The sequence below is a fragment of the Simochromis diagramma genome, unplaced genomic scaffold, assembly GCF_900408965.1.
Source record: "Simochromis diagramma unplaced genomic scaffold, fSimDia1.1 OVJJ01000514.1, whole genome shotgun sequence".
In the NCBI taxonomy this organism is placed as follows: Eukaryota; Metazoa; Chordata; class Actinopteri; order Cichliformes; family Cichlidae; genus Simochromis; species Simochromis diagramma.
Window position 1 is genome coordinate 1919520 of NW_024387346.1, and position 16678 is coordinate 1936197.

The following is a 16678-nucleotide window of genomic DNA, read 5'->3' on the forward strand; positions in this document are numbered from 1 at the left end:
TTTAAAATTGGAAATCATTATTTTTTTATGTATTTCTTCTTATACAGAACTATAGACAGCACAATCTTATGGGTTTACTATATCCATGTGTGATTTTAGACTTCAAATAAATGCACTGGCTGCTCTCATTTACTATATAATGTACTGCATTTACTTCATGCTACGTCCACACATACACAGGTATTTTTGAAAACAGACAGAAATTTTCCATTTTCGTTTTTTTTATATATATATATTATTCCGTCCACACGTGCAGTTTTGAAAAATATCTCCGTTCACATGTAAACGCCAAAAACGCTGTCAAACGTTGTCAAGAACATGCCAAATCCTAGCTGTGTCGGAAATGTTGGCCAAGCAGAAGTCTAGAAGCCTGGGAGGGAAAGAGTAAACAGGGTTTTATGCAAACCTGCAGTACTTCTGGAAAGTTTTTGTGTTTTTCGGGAAAGGTAGCTAATTTTGTGTTACTTTTCAAGTGCCTTCATTTCAACCAAAACAGTATTTTGGCTGGTGTAGACTCACAATTTAGGAATGAACAAAATGCATACAGCATGCATAAATTTTAATTTTAAAAAAATGAAATTTATTCCAAACCGACATCAGAGTCAGGATGTAGGTTGTGAGAGCGTCTGTGTTGAATGGAGAATGCCTCTGATGCCTCTGTCTTTCTAAATGGTGGGACAGTAACTGCATGTGTGTATATGTAAGCGTGTATAAACTGCAGATAGACAGATTAACAGCAACAGTATTTTGTCTACATCTGCCATTGTAGAAATGTATTTCACGTCAAAAACGGCACACACCTTTGACATCGTGTGAGTAAATCTCTGTTTTCCTCGTCCACACGTAAACGCAAAAACTGAGTTTTCGAAAATCTCCACCCTGGCAGGAGTTTTTAAAAAATCTCCATTTTCAGTGATCGAAAATGCAGTTTATGTGTGGACGAAAGACGCAAACGCACAGAAAAATCTGCGTTTTCAAAAGTACCCGTGTACGTGTGGACGTAGCCTCAGTCTCAACTACAGTGCAGTGAAAAAGTTGCACCCTCCTGATTTCTACTTTTTTTTTTTTTTTTTTTTACATATTTGTCATATTGAAATGTTTCAGATGATGAAACTAATTTTAATATTAAACAAAGATAATCCAAGTAAATGTAAAAGCTGTAAGAAGGTCCTGAGTGGCTTTGTAACTCTTTCCACACTGACAGGTGTGACTGACTTTGTCTGATTCTTTAGATTGTGGCATGTGTTCCTTTGTGAGATCTATTAGCCTACTTCAGTTTGAGACACAGGTTCTATTTAAGTGATTTCTTAACTCAAAAGATGTGGCTGTAATCAGACCTGCGGGTGCATTTTTAGTGATATTATATGTATTTATTTGTTTTTGAGCTAAATTAACTTTGTTTCGGATGCTGTAAACAGTTTCCAAACTTACTCAATATCTTTTCCAACTTTGAGTTGGGATTTAAAAATAGTATTTTTTATCTTATCTTAATGAATCAAATTGTTTTATGCAGGTATCAGGTATCAATAGCAACTTTTTTTAAAGAACTAAACTTGTACAATACTACTCTCATGATGAATTAGTCCCCTCGTCTAGTGTTGCTTGAATGACAGAATGATGTCATGTAACACTAACAAATTCACTATTATTAGATACATAATGACAAGTGAGCCGAGTCTGGCCCTTTGGCAAATATACGTGATTGATTTTTAGTTTTCTGTTAACACAGAAACTTAACACAAATCCGTTGAAGATTCCGATGAAAATCTAAATATTTAATTCCAATACACAGGACCTTATAATGCATTGATGCTACTTTGAAATAAAATGTAATTGATTTGTTATATTTACACCTGCCTTATTCAAACCATAAACTCCTATGAGGCAGTTTGCTTTGAAGTTTTGGTTTATAGTTTTGATTTTGATTTCTCTCTGTGTTTTTTAATAGCTATAAGTAGTAGAGACACAATTTGTAACAATCTATTAACCACCATATATTATGAAACACTAAAAGGGTAAAGCGTAGACTGAAATAAATAGCTTTTTCTTTCTCAAATCCATAGAAAAACATGTTCTCAGCTTAAACGTTAAAGAAATCCTTTAGGTTAAGGCAGATAAAGGGCTTTCGTTAATGACATCAATGTTTAGTACTGAAAATGTATCCTTTCGTGAGACTATCATGGTCTCACGAAAGGACACTCATTTCTATAAATTAGCCACTTACAAATGACAGGGCCATACAGTGTGGTTTGAAAGGCTAAAAAAGGGACTATTGTCTGTTTCACTGTATTGTAACTCCAAAAAATGCTCATTGTATTGAGTTCCCTATGGAAAAATCCATTCTAAAGTCTTCTAGGGGATCCAGTCACATGGACATGTAACAAATGTCCTGCACTCTATAGGCCTCTATACCATGTTGATGAGTCAGGGCTTTACACAATGGGAGCCAGAGATTCTTTGGGTTCAGCCAGGTATAAAAGTAACAGTTAAAACAGGACCATCATCAGTGTACCACTCATACAGTTTCACGAAGTAGTAACACACTGTGAAGCAACTAACTGGGACCATGGGCAGGGTATGCGTATTCACCTCATTAACTGCTGTCATCATTGGCTGAATTTTGTATTATTTTGAGCGTGGTTGTTGACGTGTGTCTGCTGAATCTAACTCCAAACCAATGTATCCCTGTTTTTCAGATCATCTTCTACGAGGACAGGAACTTCCAGGGTCGCTCCTATGAGTGCATGAGCGACTGCTCTGACATGTCCAACTACCTGAGCAGGTGTCACTCCTGCAGGGTGGAGAGCGGCTGCTTCATGGTCTATGACCGCCCCAACTTCATGGGAAACCAGTATTTCATGAGGAGGGGCGAGTACGCTGACTACATGAGCATGATGGGCATGAGGGACTGCATCAGGTCTTGCCGTATGATCCCCATGGTAGGAAAGCTGTGCTGTGGATATCATTTTCCTCCAGATATTCTAGAAGGGTTTTCTGATTCTTTGTTGTGAACTGTTTCCCCTACAGCACAGAGGCCAGTTCAGGATGAGGATCTATGAGAGGGAGAACTTCGGTGGTCAGATGTACGAGCTGATGGACGACTGCGACAACATCATGGACCGCTACCGCATGTCCGACTGCATGTCCTGCAACGTGATGGATGGCCACTGGCTGATGTACGAGCAGCCCCACTACAGAGGCAGGATGATGTACCTGAGGCCCGGAGAGTACAGGAGCTTCAGGGACATGGGAATGGGAGGCATGAGGTTCATGAGCATGAGGCGCATCATGGACATGTAAAAAAATATATATATAGAATGAACAAATAAATAAAACTTTTGACTAAAAGTTTGTGTGTTACATTGATTATTATTAATTTTACCATTCTTGTATCATGTCACTAAAGCCATCCGATGATTTTAGTACAGAATAACTACATCTTTGGCATCAGCACTGACACAACTGGATGGACAACCAGGTATAACTTAATTAGGTGTTGCATAAAAGAAATCACAACCACCTTTCTGAAAAACTTGGCGTCCTGTGCAAAATGCAGATAAAAACAGAAAACAGTTATTTATATATAAGAGAAGGCCATAATATATTCACAGTACTGTAGAATACAATAAATTGAGAAAATTAATAATTGTCAGAAAACCTTTGGCTCTTTTTAAATTCAATTCAAATAAGTGATACTAAAATACAAATAACTGGAGGAACATTTTTGCAACCAATAATGTTAATTGGCAACAGGTCGGTAACACGACCATGGGCATAAATGGAGCAACTTATAGAGACAGAGTTTCTCAAAAGTAAAAATGTCTGCTAAAACTGCATCTACACATTGTAGAATACGTTCGGAATGAATGTTAAAAGCAAAACTTTCAATATTTCATCATCTACGGTACATAGTATTATCAAAGAATTCCAAAAATATGGATAAATCGATTTCTGCAAGGGACAAGACAGTAGCTGCAAAGGACCCCATTCATTCTTTGTAACACTAATTTTCACTCCACCTGAACCATAAATTCTGCTGTACACATATGAAGCAGCTTCACTCTTGATAGGATTTCTACTATGTTAGACTTCTGCCTTACTGCTGTTATTTCGGAAATGAGGGTTTCTACAGGCAAAAGCATGTAGGTGCCTCCTGTGTCACTCATAGTAGCCAACTTTCACAAGGAGAAAGCAGAATGTAAAACTCTTCAAACTGGCACCTAGTCACTGGTTCTGATATGTGGTTCAAACCCAGGAGAGTGGAGTAGCAGGTTCAGGGGGCAGTGTTAGTGGAGGTTGAAGGGCAGCTGTAACTCAGATTTTCCATCATGTTTCTCCTATATTAGTAGCTGCCAAGACCTGGAGGACAGAGGAGGGAACAGAGAGCAGATAGAGCGCATGGGCCAGCAGCTGAGCTTGAGAGAGGGAACTGAAAAGCATCCCAGTGTCACTGTTGCTCAAAAAACACTGTGTAAATAAAATGTTCACTGACCTGCAGCGCTGCTTGTATGAGGTCTTTACTTCACGAGCGATGCTGAAACCCTGGGGGTGTTACGATGACGGACCAGCGACCAACGCAGACCCTAGAGGCGCTGGCCAAATTGTGCAAAGTTGGAGCAGGCAGAGGTGCACCTGCAAGAGCTGGACCAGGCCAAGGCCCAGACCAAAGTCTTGGAGAATCTTCTCACTTGGTCTTGCTCTTCGCCAGCATCATCACCGCTCCCCCAAGCTTTCCTTGAGGTCTTCCAGTGAATGGTGGATGTGTGTCGTTGGCCCCCAGAAGAGTGTACCCTGCAGCTGTTCCCACTGCTGCCCAGGGATGCCCAGGCAGTGGTGTTTTTAACCCAGTCCAGTTTATTATCTCTGTGTGGACTGAGGTATTTATAGTCTTCCACAATGACCACATCAACCCCTTGGATAGAAACAGGGGTCACAGATTTCCTGGTCCTCCTGAAACCCACAATCAATGCTTTGGTCTTTGTCACATTGAGCTGCAGATGATTCTGCTAACACCAGGAGTCCACCACAGACTTTGATCAGTCTCCTCACCCTTAGTGATGCATCCAAACACCACAGCATCATCAGGAAACTTGGCAGAAGAAGATGTCAGGTATCTGTGCAGTGGCTGAAGTCTGTAGTGTAGAGGGTGAACAGGAAAGAGGAGAGGACAGTCCCATGTGAAGCTCCTGTGTTGCTGATCACCTTGTAAGGCACACAATGTTGAAGGCACACATATTGAAGTCATTCTGCCAGGTAATCAACAATTAAGGACACAAGAGAAGAATCCACCTACATCGCTGTCACTTATCACCCAGGACAGTCGGACTGATGGAGTTGAATGCACTGGACAAGTTGAGAAACATGACCCTCACAGTGCTGACGGGCTAGTCCAGATGGGTTTGGATATGATTGAGAAGGTAGATTATGGCGTCCTCAGCTCTGAGGCTGCGGTAAGCAAATTGAAGGGGTTCCAGATGTGGTCTGACGTTGGAGTTGGTCAAGGATGAGTCTTTCTAGGATCCTAAGGACATGGGAAGTCTGTGCCACGGGTCTGCGATACTGGGGGCCACCAGGACATGGTGTTTTGATACAGGAACGAGGCCTGACATCTTCCACAGCGCAGGGACCCTCTGAAGACGAAGACTCATCATGAGTCATGAGAAGTTTATGAAAGACTCCACAAAGGTAGGGGGCACATGCCTTGAGGACACAGGGACTCAACCTGAGTGGAGTCTTCTCATTAGTCTCAAATCTAAGCTGGTTGCTGGAGTGATAGGTGGGGGAGGGGTGTCAAGAATTTCACAGGAGGCTGTGGTGCAATGTGGAGAGAGACGGAGTGTTTGGTGTGGCTGGGTAAATTTACATGGGTAAATTCCCTGGGCAAATAATATGGCCTGATTCCAACAGCACACAGTTCAATGTCCGTCTCACCGTCTCCCTCCTCCTCTTAATAACAATACTACTACTACTAATAATAATAATAATAATAATAATAATAATACATTTTAATTAAAAGCTCCTTTCAAGACACCCAAGGACACTTAACAATAGAATAAAACACATACAACAATGATAAAATGAAGAACAATAAAAGCAAAAAAGGACAAGATAAAATAAACAAACAACAGGTTTACAGTGAATATGCAGAACAGATGGGTTTTGAGTTGAGATTTAAACTGGGGGAGAGAACCAGTGTTTCTTATATCTGGGGGTAGAGAGTTCAGAGCTGAGGCTGAGGCAGAAAGAAGACACAACAAGTTGGATAGAAGAAAAGGTCGAAGTGAGCAGGCAGAAGAGGTCGTGCTTAACAGGTTTGAAAGTTAAGGAGGAGCAAGGTTATGAAGGGCCTTGAAGGTGAGCAGAAGAAGCTTGTATATTATCAGGGTGTCATGATGCGGCTGTGTGGAGGCAGGAAAGGACCCAATCGCAGACTACACAGAGCTGAGAAAGTGAACTCAAAAGGCAGCTTTATTGCTGACACAAGGGGAAAACGGTACAAAACTAAACTGGGAAAATATAAACTAAACACACGGAGAGACACACAAGGAAATACACAGCCATGGCAGAGGGAGATGCTGACATAAATACACAGAAGGATAACGAGGAAATGAGAACACAGAGGGAACGCAGCTGATACAAATTAACAAGACACCACAGGGGAACTACACCAAATGCAGAAACATGAGACATCCACAATGAAACAGGAAACGGGAATGGAAGAGCGGCAGACCAGAGGGAGCAAGGGAACACAAGGGAGAGAGAGTGCATACGTGACGGGGAAACATAGATAAACATGACGGAGTGAAACAGAAGGAGGGGAAAACAGGGCACAAGAATATACCTAAGTACAAAACACAAACACACCGAAGGAAACACAGGGGGCAAAGACACGAGGAGAAATCCAGTAAACAAAACTAAACAGCCTGCATACACTTTTGACTAACAAGGTGGACTCAAACCATAATGAAAAAATGACAAAACACAAGAAAACTCAAAACGCTGGGTCAAATGACCCAGGATTGTGACACAGAGAGCCGGTGACGTTCCTGGAGAACAGGGGTGATGTGAAGGTAGGAGGTGGTTCTGGTAATAATGCGGGCAGCAGAGTTTTGAACCAGTTGAAGCTTATGGAGGGATTTCTGGGAGAGACCATGCAAGAGAGAAGTACAATAGTCAATGTGGGAGGTAACGAGACTATAAACAAGAATGGATGCAAACTGGGTGGAAAGAGAAGAACATAATCTGTTAATGTTGCGCAGATGTAAATAGGCAGAAAGGGTGAGACTACTGATGTGAGATTTATAGGATAGTGAACTGTCTAGGATGACACCAAGGCTCTTAACCTGAGGTGAAGGGAAAACTGTGGAGTTATAAATAGTGAGTGAGAAATGATTTGTCTGACCTTCACCTCTGCATCCAAGGTGTGTTTTCCTCCAGATTTCAGCCGGTATGTCCGTGGGTCTGGCTCACAAGCCACCAGGATCTGAGCAATTAGCTGATCTCTGAAGTAAATACTGCGTGTGGTGTGTTGCTGCTGCACCATTGTCCCATTCCTGAAATAAAGTAACAGTTCAGTTGCAAAAAGAGCAATAAAAACTCTCACAATCCACATGTTTGAGAGAAAACTATATAAGCAAACTAACACTCTAAATAATAATAAAAGATGAGGAAAAACAAAAAAGTAAGAAAAGGTTAAAGTATGGAGAAAAAGCAGGAACAATTGAAACAGGCGGCTGATGCATTAGTTCACCTGATGCAAGATGTTAGCGGGGGTTGAGGCGCCTGGGAAGGGATCTCAAAATGTCATTGTAGGTGGCAGACAGTTGGTGTTTTAAGCCACCTCTCTGTTGAAAGATGGCTGTTCACAGTGAACATACGGGGCCTCTTTCACTCGCTTTCAAACTGTCTGTCTTCTCTGTCCAGAATGTGAACATTAGCAGCCCCTTATCCATTAGATGTGGATGTACAGCTGAGTCTTGTCATGTTGAGGTGGACCGTCCATTTATGGAGCTGTTGTTTTTGTCCAATAAAGAGATCTGAGCACTCGTCGCTGCACAGATGGTTGGATGTCTCCTGCCTCAGACAGGCAGTGGGGGTGAATGGTGGGGTGTGGTTGGTGGCTCAGCGCTGCAGGGGAGGGATGGAGAAGTTGGTTCAGAGGGCAGCGGAAGGGGAGTCTCTTCGTCACGCCTCATGGTATTTGTCTAGTCTTGTCTCCCCTGTTTAGTAGCCTTCTGGGACCTGGTGGAGAGGGGAGCCGAGCTGGGTCCAGAGACGCCCCCGATGAAAGGAGCGCTGTGAAAATGAAAGAGAAAAGCAAATCTTGCTCTTCATCAGCTCCTGTGCATGCTGATTCTCGTCCTGCTACACTGGGAATTGGGAATCATTAACCATGTGAAACACTGCTCAAGCCTTTTAATTCAGCTATGTTTTTTTCTTTTGTTTTATCAGAGATGGGCAGTAACGCGTTACTGTAATCTGATTACGTTTTTCAAGTAACGAGTAAAGTAAGGGATTACTATTGCAAAAAAAGGTAATTAGATTACTGTTACTTTCACGCTGCATTACTGCGATTTTTTTGCGACAGTGTCTCATGACAATGATGTAAGCGAGTGCAATGTTCGTGGCAACAGCTGTGTGCAGATCAAGAATGGATAATATAACGAGTGCGGGCAGTACTGACCTTACTTTGAGTTTGATTCCGTAAAAAGTGACAAAAACATTAACGTCCGCTGCTCACTGCATTGGAAGAAAACTTCTTTTTACAGCGAAAAAACACCTAAACTTCCAAGCAAGCACCGATACGCTGCCACGGGAATGTGAAACTGCCAGATCCTTCCACTGACCGCTACCACACACCTGCACCAAGGCAAACCTCCACCTGCCCCACTCCTGCTGTACAGGTGAAAATAGAGCAACAGGACCGCTGAGTCTTTGATTTGATTTATTTTCTGCTGTGTTTCACTTGCATCTATTTGAGAGAGTGAGTGTAAACACAAAAAACTATTTTATTCTATACACTGGTATATGCAGAAAATAGGTTTAAATGTTAAACAAATTTCTTCCAGTCAGAGAGTGTTGCATATAATTTAATGTTTGCTTCATGCATAAAGTTAAAAGATTAAAACTAATCAAACTAGTTTCAAAAAGAGACTTTTTCATTTGATTACATTTATATGATGGATTATGTAGAAGAAATAGAATTGGGCTGAAAGATCCATCGCTTTATTCAGGTTGTAAATCATGTTTTTAAAAAGTAACTAAGTAACTAATCACTTTTGAAAATAAGTAATCAGTAAAGTAACAGGATTACTTTTGGGGGGAAGTAATCAGTAATTAGTTACTGATTACTTTTTTCAAGTAACTTGACCAAGACTGTGTTTTATTTATTTATTTTAAATGTGTAGGCTTGTATTTCTGAGCTCACAAACAACTGTTGTTTTCAGAGATACGTGGTCTTCACAGGAGGGTCACTACAAACGTACGGCTTATAGAACAAGCAGACAATTTTTGTCTGCTTGCCTTTTAGTCACCACACACCACTGCATTGCATACTATATGCAAAAAGTGAAGTTGACTTTACAGTACACAAATAAATTTATTTTGTGGTCTTCCTTGTGGTTCCTACACCCTGTTGTTGTCTTTTATGTCATGGTCTGGGGTATGTGGCTGGAGTTTTCCATCAGGCTCCTGAGCCTACCTGGGATCCGCCCCTGGGCAGGGCCACCTCCTCCTCCAGTTCCTCACACCTGGAGCTGATTGCAGGCAATCAAGCCAGAGTAATTTAAGCCTCACGCTGACGTTCATGCACCGCTGGTTTGTCATCAACCCATGTTTGTAGCTGGCGCTCATGTTTCAAGCTCTCTTTGTGATTTACCTTGTTAACTAGTGATGGGCAGATGAAGCTTCATGAAGCACTGAAGCTTTTCATCCAATTGGTTCACCCCAGCGCAAAGCTTCTTGAAGCTTCATTTGCTCTAGTAGGACACCTACTGGACGTAAAAATATTAGTTGGCATGAATTTGAAGAGTGTGGCCTTTTGCACACAGCCTGTAAATGTCAACAACAAAAGGAGTGTGTAAAACATCTATATTGTAGTGATGGCAGTATACTATGTATATTTATACTGGCAGTATGGAAAATGATCATTTGGAAATGCTTAAAATGGAAATGATCATTTACTGTAAGGTGAGGTGTGGTTGGGGTGTGGACAGTGGTTGTGCTTTTGTAACATTGAGGTATGGACAGCTACAGCCTCAGTCCTGCCTGTTCACATTTTATTCTGTAAAAACTAAATTTTCACTGCTTTTATGACCTTTTTAGTGGGGAGAACATAGCTAGGATTTAATGATTTAACAAATCTTTTGAATCCTTTGTCCTCCACAATGCTAAATGGCTGGGAGTCCTCAATCACCATGCTAACCAGGTCTTCATCTATTTGAGATTGTTCTCCTGAGGAAAGACAATAAAGACAAAGCACAAATATAAATATCACACACGTAACTTATTACAGCTGTATAATATTGTTATATCATTTAGTAACATTACAGCATGCTGTATTATCATGACATTTGATGGCTCACCTGGTCTTGCTCCACAAATGTGTTTTCCCCTTATTCTCATGCAAAGCTCTGTAGTGCCTAAGCATGGATGAGGTGTTGTTATATCCCAGCTCCCTGGCACATAGCAAACACTTCACCTTGTACAAAAGTAAAGACAGCTTAACATAAATTGTATTGCACCATCAGTATTATGAAAATACATCTTCTGTAGAAATTTACATACCTTGTTGGGAGGAATAAAATCAAAATGTTCCCACACAGGGGAGGACATCCTCCTCTTCTTAGCTGGCTCCATTCTCTCCTGACTTTCTCTCCTAAACCTCCAAACTGTCTCCAAACTCTCACTAACCGCAACTCTCCATCAAACACCCACATTTTGAATGAAGTCTGAGGGGTTTATATTTCTGTCATAGCTCGCGGCAAAGTTCGAACCACTTCATGAACCAGTCATGTGGTACAGCCGGGCAGCGAGGCTTCGGACGTCATCATTTTCAGCTCCTCCCATAAATGAAGCAAGCCTCGATACGCGCATCGCGGAAACGCCCCCTCCATTACTCGACACAAGCTTCGAAGTCTCGATACAGAACGTCACATCACTATTGTTAACCATACTTTCTTGTGGCACAGTTCCTGGATTCACCTCGTCTCAAACCTCTGGCTCACGCTCCACTCTCAGACTCAGGATACCAAGCCACCATTTTGGAAATCACTCTGTGCCTCACCTGCCTGCCCTCCTGCCACCACACTCTATCAGGAACCTCCGGATCTCAGGTCAGCCTTTTCACAATGCTCAGCTCACCCCGGATTCACGTCACCCTCCTCATCACTCTTTTTCTCCTCCTGTAAGTAAGAATAGTTACATAATATACTTACCAATTTCAGACCTCCACTCAGCTACTTCCCTAACTCTGTCCTCTCTCTCCCTCAGTGTGACTGCTTACTTCCAGTCTACTACTTCCAGTATTCCAGTCTACATCTCAGGCCCATTTCCCCTCACTAGATGCACGTCCCCGTAGCCACGTTACCCAGGCCACGCCACATCAAATTCTGCGTTTCACTATTTTTGTCCTTGCCAAGCTTTCAAGTCCAAGGTTAACCAATAAATATATTGTAAAACCACCTGCTGTCTCTGTTCTGGGTTTCTGCACCTAAGTCCAGTTTTGGTACTGACCACTTGGCCCTGTGACATTTTACCTGTTACGTTCTAGATCATAAAAATGTAACAGACTAGACAGACTCCTTAAAAGCCATCCTTCCAAAATTTCATCTACACATCAAATTTGCAATCAGAGGAAAAACACTGGATAAGACACTCAAATAGAAAACTGCCTCATTTAGGTTTCTATGAAGCATTTTGAGAAAATGCTAAATAACAACCAGTCTGTTTACCATTGTTTTTAAGGCAGTGAATGGCCCAAAAATACAAAGTTCATCAACCTAAAAACGAAATGTTTCCAGTGTAAAAATACCACAATAATAAATATTAAAGGGGGAAACATAATAGAATAGAATTCAACTTTATTGTCATTGCACATGCACAGGTACAGGGCAACGAAATGCAGTTTGCATCCATCCAGAAGTGCTTTAGTGATATAGATATATTACAATATATATTAGCAATAATATAGATATGTAAGTATATTACAGAAATGGGTCTATTATGGTGTGTTATAATGTACACAGTATGAAGTATGTTGTGAATATTCTATAACTATAAGTATGTACAGGCTGTAGTGAGTACAAGATATGAACAGGATATAAATATGAAAAACTATACAGAATATGAAATAAATAACGTCACAGAAATCTGAGATATACAGCTATACAGAAATGGGAACTATGCAAGTTGTAAACAGTTGTAGGGTTAAAAATTATCATATGTACAGAATGATTATTTACACAGAGCTAAACAGTAGTGCAGTTAAGATAAGTGAGATATGTGGATAATTTCTAGAGAGGCTATATAAAGTGCTAGTGGTTGTGAGTGGTGGTTCAGTCCATGTTATTATTGTGTGTTTGAGGGTACAGTTGTCCATTGTGGGTGTGTGTATGTTCAGTCCATGAGTTTAACGTGGGTCAGATGTCAGGAGGCAGAGTTCAGGAGTCTGACAGCTGTGGGGAAGAAGCTGTTCCGGTACCTGGTGGTCTTAGTCCGGAGGCTCCTGTAGCGCCTCCCAGAGGGCAGGAGGGTGAAGAGTCCATGTGATGGGTGACTGGGGTCTTTGATGATTTTCCCAGCCCTTTTCAGACACAGCTTCCTGTAGATGTCTTTTATGGCAGGAAGTGGTGCTCCGGCGATGCGCTGGGCAGTTTTCACGACCCTCTGCAACGCCTTCCGGTCCGAGGCAGAGCAGTTCCCGTACCAGACTGTTATACAGTTGGTCAGGATGCTCTCGATGGTGCAGCGATAGAAGTTCACCAGGATGTCTGAGGACAGGTGGTTCTTCCTCAGAGTCCTCAAGAAGAAGAGGCGCTGGTGAGCCTTCTTGACCAGCTTGGAGCAGTTGGTTGTCCAGATGAGATCCTCGGAGATGTGGACTCCCAGGAACTTGAAGCTGTTCACACGCTCCACAGCCGTCCCCTTAATGTGGATGGGTAGATGTGGGTCAGCATTCCTCCTGTAGTCCACGATGAGCTCCTTGGTCTTCTCGGTGTTAAGCAGCAGGTTGTTTGTGTCGCACCACTCAGCCAGACGATCCACCTCCTCCCTGTAGGCGGCCTCATCGTTGTCACTGATGGGGCCAATCACCGTGGTGTCATCTGCAAACTTAATGATGGTGTTGGAACCATCAGGGGGTCTGCAGTCGTGGGTGAAGAGGGAGTAGAGGAAAGGGCTCATCACACAGCCTTGTGGTACACCGGTGTTCATCGTGATTGTAGATGAGCAGCGGTTATCCAGCCGGACATGTTGGGGGCGGTTGGTCAGGAAGTCCAGTAACCATTTGCAGATGAGGGAACTGATGCCCAGGTCTGTCAGTTTCCTGATGAGTTGTGAGGGGTGGATTGTATTGAACGCTGAACTGAAGTCTATAAACAGCATTCTGGCGTAGGTGTTGTTGTTGTCCAGGTGTGAGAGGACAGAGTGCATTGCGATGGAGACTGCATCCTCTGTGCTCCTGTTCTGGCGGTATGCGAATTGGTGGGGGTCCAGGGTGGGGGGGAGACAGGATTTGAAGTGTGCTAGGACCAGCTGCTCTAAGCACTTAGTGATGATGGGGGTGAGTGCTACTGGGCGGTAGTCATTGGGGCAAGATGGGTTGGAGTTTTTGGGTATCGGGACGATGGAGGTGGATTTGAAGCAGGCCGGTACCACAGCGTGGGCCAAGGACAGGTTGAATATGTCTGTGAGCACTCCTGCAAGCTCCCCAGAACACGCTCTGAGAACACGCCCGGGGATGCCATCGGGACCTGCAGCCTTGTGGACATTGATCCTGCTCAGCACCGCTCCTACATCGGTGGGGGAGAGAGTCAGAAGTTGGTGGTCTGGCGTCACGTCTGCTTTGGTTGTGGTTGTGGGGTTCCCTCGCTCAAAACGAGCATAAAAGTTGTTGAGCTCGTTGAGGAAGGAGACATCAGAGGATGCGGGGGAGGGTTTGGTGGTCCTGTAGTCTGTAATGGTCTGGAGTCCTTGCCACATGCGTCGGGGGTTGGAGTTGGAGAAGTGTTCTTCTTGAACACTGTCTGTACATAAGCTATATGTACAGACAACAAGAGCAACTCAGAGAGCGGAAACACCTGGGTGATAAGAAACAGTTAAAACTAATCAAAGACAATGAGATGAGGTAAGTAAAACTAAAAGCATAAGAGATAAGGACTCAACAAATTAAAACAGGAAGTAGCTAAGGGAACACTGATACACTTGGAACACAGATGAACACTCAATGACAGCTAATCGGATCAATAAATTAAAGGCTCAAGATAATATGCAAGAACATAAAAATCAAGTGAAACAATAAACAATTTAGGATTTAAATAACACACCTAATGATAAAGAAGGAAGTCCAAAAAGCAGTTTTAAAAACTGTCCCATGGCACTTACCACTGTCATTATGAAGTCCCACCTCATCCATAGGAGTATATCTATAGAGTAGAGAGGTTTACAGAAGATGGACTCATGCATCTCATCTTGAGCAGCAGGTGATCTATGAGAGAATCACTGATTATGTGAAAAACAACCTGCATAAGAAGCTGCTGTAGTCTTTTTAATGCTGCTTCCTCCAGAGTGTGTTATCATCGCTACATGGTTTAGTGGCAGAAGAGAAAGCCCTTCAGAGGATTATGAATTTGAATAAGTTGACATTAGTGCAAAACAGTAAATATTCATCTCATTCTGTCTTGAAATCATCACAAATTCGGTTTCAAGATCATCAAGAATCCTGGTAATCCTCTGGTTCTTGGCTATTATATGTTAAAACTGCTCTGATATCAACTGGTCAAAATGAAAGGTCACTGATGGAGTACTTGCTGTCAGTTAATGTCTTTACAACCTACTTTTCCTCCAGGAGATGGTGCCGTTCAGTTCTGTGTGTTCCTTTGTCACCTGTGAAACTTCGGTAGGGTCCAGGTATCTCATCATGCTACCAGTAGTGACACTGACTCTAGCCTTATACAAGACTAGGGGGGAAGAAATCCAATTAACCTGATTAACAATTCACTAAGCTCTGCCCCAGACTCATTTGTGACTGTAGCAGGATTGCAGGCCCATTCAGAAGACTCACCTCAGTGAAAGCTCTTCTCACTTGGGACACAGCTGCTGAACATGCATTCACCACCCCTAAGGGAGATTCACTTCTGTCCCTGTCCTTGTCTAGCCAGAGTCATGGTCCTGGGTTTTACATGTAGAAGTTGTCCTTTGTGGACCTTTGAATTTCTGCTTATAATTCTAATGTTCTATTTGCTTCTTAGATTATTGTTTAGACTTATTATTACACCCCTAGCCTCATTATCTTGTGCATATATTCTCTTAGTCTCCCCTTTTCCTTTGTCATGTCATCCCTCTTGGTTGTGTGCTCCCATGCTCCATGTTTCCTCCTAGATTACTAGTTATTGAATTCCTGGATTCAGCTCTACCATTGTTTTATATTTTTATGTCTTTTAAAGACTTAAACTTCAAAGTTGTTTTTGAGTTTGCAATTTGTCTCCCAAGTCCTGCATTTGGGTCCTCATCCTGCTTGCCAAGCATCTGCTTCATGACAGCCCCTGTGCCTGCTTGTCTCCCTGTCTCTCCCCTGCAGAATGCAAGTATGATATTATAAATCACTGGCTGTCAAGTTGCCCTTGTAAGTGAGGAGAACCTGGCCGGAGGAGTGCCAAACACAACAAGAATTTTCCCTATGCCAAGTTACCTACATGGCTCAACTATGATTAGGTGCAATGGTCCATATTTTCTGTAAAGTTGAATTTCAAGATTAAACATTGCACAGACTCTAGAAATGCCTTGTCCCAACACTTATTCTATAACCCAAGCACATGAAAGCACATGTTTTCTCCCAGCTTCCTGAATAGTTGGTATATTCACCAAGGAAATTGAGGCAGTGATCCATTGTTGGATGGACCTGACCTTTGAGGTGGACCCACTAACTGTCTTTTTGTACCAAGTACAGTGGGCACACACCAGCATATTCATCTCTCAACTAGGTATCCGAATAATCTTTCACTAGAGAATTTTCTTGTGGCCCTCTCTTCTGCATGTGTCAGTGTTATTTGTGTCCCAAATGCAGCCTCTTACTTGCCTCCTGTTGGTCTGTTTAGACTGTTATCCACCCCTAATATCCTTGGTCACACTTTGCTCTAGATTTTCCTCTGGTCTAACACACTTCAATGGGAACACATTCATTCTCACCATTATGGAGTATTTTGCTAAGGCAGACCACTTTGTGCACCTTCCCGAATTTCCCACATACCAGCAAACAATCGAAATTATGGCTCATTGTGTTTTCAGATTACACAACATACCATTGGATGTAATTTCTGATCAAGCCCCTAATTCACCTCCCAGGTATAGAGAGACTTCAACACCACACTGGGAGCTAAAGTGAGTTCATCATCGGGCTTTCACTCTCAATACTCTAAAATATACACATAACACTATGACCTCCTATGCTACTGGTTTGTAC

The 16678-nt window shown here is 42.4% G+C and overlaps 1 protein-coding gene across 1 annotated transcript; it reads left to right on the forward strand.

Annotated features, from left to right (window-relative positions):
* Positions 1-2566: 2566 nt before the first annotated feature.
* LOC120718283 (gamma-crystallin M3-like) lies at positions 2567-3300 on the forward strand. The gene is made up of 3 exons (XM_040006755.1): positions 2567-2575; positions 2697-2939; positions 3028-3300. The coding sequence occupies exons 1-3, from the start codon at positions 2567-2569 to the stop codon at positions 3298-3300; spliced, it is 525 nt and encodes a 174-aa protein (XP_039862689.1).
* Positions 3301-16678: the final 13378 nt, after the last annotated feature.

Excerpts from the sequence above, each read along its gene's own strand:
- LOC120718283 (XM_040006755.1), top strand. Across the intron at positions 2,940-3,027 it reads CTTGCCGTATGATCCCCATG|CACAGAGGCCAGTTCAGGAT; the intron begins GTAGGAAAGCTG and ends TTTCCCCTACAG.